Consider the following 6,000-nt stretch of genomic DNA (forward strand, 5'->3'; position numbering starts at 1 on the left):
GTCACCTGACTTCTAAAAGCCAGGTGTAGATAACTCTTCCGTGGTTACAGACTAGGTGGGTAAGCTCTTCAACTATGTTGTCTTTCTGGGCCAGCAAAGGTTAGCAGTGGGGAACACCTGCCAAGCTAGTTCCTAGGAGTGATTCAGTTGCAAATCTAATATAGCCTGTCTATGTTGACTAAGAATGAGGATTTCACCTGATTTTGTCCTGGGATATTTCTCTCATTCAGTAAGCTATAATGCCTTACAATGCTGGAGGCTATTAGTATGAATGACTAAACATTCCAAGCCAGGGTTAGGCTAGGAAGTTGGAACATTGGTGAAAGTCAGAAAGCAATGTCTGAATTTTCTCTTGTTAGCTGTAAGAAAACGATATCTTGGTGAGTTCCTAGCACACTAGTACGAGGACATATCTGGACCACCTCTGAGTTTGGGGTGCCAGGCGACAATGCGGAAGCAGGAGACTGACTTTCCTTGAAGTTTACGCCTCAGATACCGCCTTTACGCAAAGTGTGTGTGGCAGTAGATGGATAATACCTTTAATCCCAGCACTTGGAAGTTAGAACCAAGAGGATCCAAAGTTCATGGTCGTTCTTTGCTCCATAATGAGTTCAAGGCCTGCCCAGGCTATAAGGTATCTCAAAAAAAATTTTAAAAAAATAATAATTCCTATGTATTCTAATGTACATATGCATGCTTACGCAGACAAAGCACCCGGGAATGGTTGTGTGTAGCTGAGGGGATGCAAGTGCTTTTAGCATTCTTTCTAAAAAAGGATAAGGAAATGTGTTTTATTTTAATGAAACCGATTCCAACCCACATAAGGGCCCAATAGCCCACTGTGTCTTAAATCATCATAGACTAGAGGAGGGAGCACGGGCTAAGAGGCTTCTGAAATAGAAGGAAAAGAAGGGAATGCCAATATAAGTTTTATTTATAAACTTATTTATAAACAGGAGATAAAAAGGAAGGAATAATGTCAGGAGGTCTCACAGAAGTGGGTAGGAGACACATTTACATGCTGGGTTCACCAAAGACAGCCAGTTGTGGGAAAGTAGCTAAAATGTATGTAGAGATGAAGACAGGAAAGTGTTTTTATAGCACGCTCTGCAAGGATTTCTCCTGGCTACTTCCCTGATCTTCTGAAAAGAATGCTTCTTCCTTCCTGGCTCAAGGAGAGCATCTTTCACATGGGAGTTTGAGTTCCCTGTCTCAGGAAGAAAAGGGAAAACCATGATGCCCCTCTCACACTGCAAAAGTGCCCTCCACCATGTTTTAAGTGTTGTTTTCTCAAAATAACCCATGAGCCCAAGTGGCAAACCACATCGCATAATTACAGCCCTTCAGCGTCCAGTACTACATGCCGACTGCTTAAGGATGGTTCACAAGTGAGTGTCTAGTGCTGCCACGCACCAGAGTGCACACATGCATCCATGCACACTCAGACCATCCTTTGAACTTCAGTCAGAGAATGAATCTGAATTCAGGGGTCTTTCAGCTCCCAAGTTTATCCACAGCCACACCTGGCCACATAGGCCCACCTGTTCTTTCTCCAGTGGTACACTCCAAGGAGGGAGCTTCCTTCATGAGACTAGGAGAGTTTTGCTTGGTGTGTTGGTACAAGTTTGTAATCCCAGTGCTTGCGAGAAGCTGAGGGAGTTTGAGACCAGCTTGGGCTACTTAGTGGTTCGAGGCCAGCTGGACTACACAGAGAATCTATGTCTAAAAAAAAAAAATAATAATAATCAGGGAGAGTTATAAACTCTATGGAATCTTTCTACCGACGGACAAGCAGAATAAAGATACGTTTATTTTGAAAGATCAATGTCTTAGGGTTTTACTGCTGTGAACAGACATCACAACCAAGGCACCTCTGATAAGGACAACATTTAATTGGGGCTGGCTTACAGGTTCAGAGGTTCAGTCCGTTATCATTAAGGTGGAAGCATGGCAGCATCCGTGGTGCAGGAGGAACTGAGAGTTCTCCATCTTCATCTGAAGGTTGCTAGCAAATATTGACTTCTGGTCAGCTAGGATGAGAGTTTTATAGCCCATACCCACAGAAATACGCCTACTCCAACAGGACCACACCTCCAAATAGTGCCGCTCCCTGAGCCAAGCATATTCAAACCACCACAATCAATTCTCTACTTCCCTGAGGAAAAACAATGAGCATCCTTGCCTGTTGCACAGTAGTAACATGGACTTGAAGCAAGACAGGGATCCTTGGAGTGATTGTGCATTCACTGCTCTCCCCATTCTCTGTCCCAGATAAACTTATCACAGCATGGGGAGAGGAACAGGGCTGCCGTGGAGGCCACAGAGAAGCAGCCACGCTGGGATAGCTGCACAAGATGGAAAGCCGCAGCCTCGGGGCACGGCAGCCATGATGCAATGAAAACTTAGAACACTCCAGTTGGGGTTTTCCCCTCCATCTTTCTGAGACAGGATTGTAGGCTTAGATTTTTTTTTCAAAAAACCTACTTTAATAAGGGCTTCTTTTTTTTTTTTTTTGGTTTTTTTGAGACAGGGTTTCTCTCTGTAGCCCCGGCTGTCCCGGTACTCACTCTGTAGACCAGGCTGGCCTCGAACTCGGAAATCCGCCTGCCTCTGCCTCCCAAGTGCTAGGATTAAAGGCGTGCGCCACCACCGCCCGGCTAATAAGGGCTTCTTAAATGCTTTAGCCTCCCTTTTAGCCACCATCCACCAGAGCTGGAGGAAAGGAAATGTTAATAGGGCCAAAGAAAGCAAAAACTTCCACTTCACAGGGTCTCACTCTGTATGTAGCTCAGGCTGGCTTGAATCTCAGGCCTTTCCTATCTGAAGGAGGGGCAGTGGTGGCATCCTCCCTAGGTTGTTCTAGCCGTCTGTTTAATCGCATCTGAGAGATGCCCATATGCATTAATGCTTTTAATAAGGGCTCAGTTCGATTTCAAGAATCAGGAGTCAAGCTGAACCCACAAGAGAGTTTGTTCTCATTGGTCCCACTCTTCCTAGGTGGGTGGTTCTCGCCTCAACAGCTGCTAGATGAGCTTCCTCGAGTTTTGTAGTCTAAGTATGGTCTCGATGATGATCAATTTTTTTTTCATTATTACCTCTAGCTTATCCCTTAAAAAGCATTGAGTTTGTCTTATCTTCTAATCCAGTTAGGGAACAGCTAAGGAGCTGGAGGAAGGGATGCTAGGCTTAAATATTAAGTTCCTGTGATTTGGAACTTTTTTTTTTTCAAGACAGGGTTTCTCTGTATAGCCCTAGCTGTCCTGGAACTCACTCTGTAGACCAGGCTGGCTTCGAACTCAGAAATCTGCCTGTCTCTGCCTCCCAAGTGCTGGGATTAAAGATTTGGAACTTTTAACATCTCAGAAGAAGGCAGTAGGACTATGATCATCTTACAAGGAGAACGTCTTATGATTATTTCTGTAAAAAGGGTATATTTGAGCTCCTGGCAGAACCCACTGAAATGTAACAGAACTTAATAAGAAGGGACTCACTTAGCTGTGGTGACCTTCCTGGGAGAAGAAGCGCTAACCGAGAGGTCACAATTCCTATAACAGTAAGTTGTTCTTACTCTCACTTTAGACAGCAATACCTCTCCGTCAGTCCCCACTGCACCGTCCCGTTGACCTCTCTCCCTGAAGTAGTCTTACTGAAACTACAGCTATTTCTATGAGACTAGAAGTTTACTGGCCCACATGTGTACAGATTTCTCAGTTTTCCTTCCTCAAAGTTCAGAACTGCGGAGAAGCTTTAAGAACATCAAGTTGTACTCTCCCATCCCTTGCCGGGGGTGGGGTCGGGGGGGGGGAACTTTAGGGCAGCAAGAAAGCGGCTCATATGTAGCCAAGGTTGCCCCGGAACTCCCAGCCCACCTGTCTCCAGTGCTGAAATTACACTGACTTATTCCAGTTCTCTCTGCTATGTGTCAAAGGACTGGTGCCTATCTTTTATAAATCGGACTTCCTAAAGATTAAAGGGAACTGTTCACAAGCGTTTGGAGGCTCCGTCTGGTGAAACACTAAGCCATTAGGGGTGTGAGCATGTCAGTCCTTTCTCTGTGCCCCTCAACTCCCATATTCACGTTCTTTATCACTTGCTATTCCTTCACGGTTGCTTAGCTTTTTCTTAAATAACCACCTTCCCTGAATGGCATGGGTTCACCCTGTATGTAGCTCGAAGAAAGACAAAAGAGCTGACACCCACCCCTCCCCTCTTTCCGTACTCCGTTTTCCCTCTACAACAGCACTCACAGGCCTCTTGCCTAAGTTAATAATGGTGGCAGGCATGGGGAAGTGGGAGGCAACAGGGGTTTGTTTTTGTTATTTTTGTTTGTTTCTTTGTTTTTTGGAGGGGAAACTGGGAATGGAGAAATTTACATGTAAATAAAGAAAATATCTTAAAAAAAAAAAAAAAAATGACTTCGGTTTGAAGTTAACCACCCGGCCCATCCTGGCCTTGGGAGCCATAGCAGCATCAGGCCAGCAGGGGGTGCAGTGTGTACAGGCCCCCTAAGACTTGTATTTTCCAACTCGGAGCTTCTTATATAAACGTGTTTTAAAATCTGTACTGAAGCCTCCAGTTTTACTTACAACCAATCGGCATTTTTGTAATTATACAGGCAAAACAGATGCTTTTTTTCCTTGTGAAATATTCATATGATATAGATAAAATAAGTGCACCATTCCCCATCCCTGACCCCGTCCCCAAAGGAAAATGTTGAGCTTTCCAGATTTTTCTTGTACACTGAAAATATTGGTGCACCTAGATATATATATTTTTTCACAGATAGGATCACACTTCATTTTGCAACTTTTCTTGGACCTTTTAGGCATCGAGTGTGCCACGTTATTTGTTATCTCTTTTTTAAAAAGATAGCTGCCTAAGAATCCAGTGAATAACTGGAAGGCCCGCTCAGCTTATGTAACTGTTTTCCTAGTGAGCTGTGGTTGCTTTCAGTTTTGTGATTATATGACTTTCTCGCACAGAGGCTTCACTGTAAAGATAAGTGACATTTTTCAATTGTTCCGAAAGATATTTTTTAAAAAAAAAAGTCATAATAGAGGGGTGTCACGTGACCTGAACATTTCACAGTCAGTCACAATAAGAACCCTGTGGTCTTGCTGTCAGCTGTGCCCAGGGGAGAATGGGGGTTGGGGGGGGGGCGGCAGCCTGCAGCAACGCCTACTCTGTGCACAGCTGCAGTCTGCACAGCCACAGCAGCGCATTTGACTCAGAATTCAAACTAGCAGAATGACAGCTCAGTGTCTGCTGAGAAGGGAAACTCTTTATTTGTTGTCAAGTGGGATGGTGTGACTGAGGTAGGCAGCCAGTGAGCTAAGGAGGGGACTGGAGCCAGCGGGCTGGAGGGAAGCCGATTGGCAGCCCAGCACTCAACTGCCCACGGGAGACCCAGGCTGCGGTGGAGTGATGGCTGTTCCTCAGGGATGATGATGACTCGTGCTCTGTTTTCCACAGTTGGCCGCCCCATCCCCGTTCGGCAGACTCTGAACCCGACCTCAGAGCAGATTGAGGAGCTGCATCAGACATACCTGGATGAGCTAGGGAAACTATTCAATGAACACAAAGGGAAATACGGTATTCCGGAGCATGAAACTCTGGTTTTTGAATAACTGTCTTCCTCGAAGGCATAATAAAGAAAGACAAGAAAGCATTGTTGAGAAAATAAATATTTTAAATAATTTCTCTGTGGTGTTTGTTTGTTTGTTTGTTTGTTTTCTCGTTTGTTTGTTTTGACTATTGAATCGAGTTGCAACTGAACTGTCTTAGAGGTAGAGACTGCTGCTGTTATTTTATACCGTGGTAAATAAAAATACAGGAAAATGGAGGGCTGGGTTATAGCCCAGTGGTAGAATGCTTGCCTAACATGGGTAAGGCTCCAAGTTTGGTTCTTAACACTGGAAAATAAAAATACACTAGATGATTACAGTGTAGGATTGAAGATGACGAGGACTTCAGAGTCTTCTGAATTTAGGGAGGCTGGAT

General features: G+C 44.6%; 1 protein-coding gene across 2 annotated transcripts in view; it reads left to right on the forward strand.

Annotated features, from left to right (window-relative positions):
- Mogat1 (monoacylglycerol O-acyltransferase 1) overlaps positions 1 to 5,704 on the forward strand; it is a 31,852-nt gene extending 26,148 nt beyond the window's left edge. The window contains exon 6 of one of the 2 annotated variants that reach the window (XM_031368884.1): positions 5,473 to 5,704. In XM_031368884.1, the coding sequence (XP_031224744.1) occupies positions 5,473 to 5,627 (155 nt within the window). In that variant the 3' untranslated portion in view covers positions 5,628 to 5,704. The remainder of the gene's footprint in view (positions 1 to 5,472) is intronic. The other variant, XM_031368885.1, reaches the window with a different exon arrangement.
- The last annotated feature ends 296 nt before the right edge of the window (positions 5,705 to 6,000 follow it).

Source organism: Mastomys coucha, unplaced genomic scaffold, assembly GCF_008632895.1.
Source record: "Mastomys coucha isolate ucsf_1 unplaced genomic scaffold, UCSF_Mcou_1 pScaffold14, whole genome shotgun sequence".
NCBI classification, from domain to species: Eukaryota; Metazoa; Chordata; class Mammalia; order Rodentia; family Muridae; genus Mastomys; species Mastomys coucha.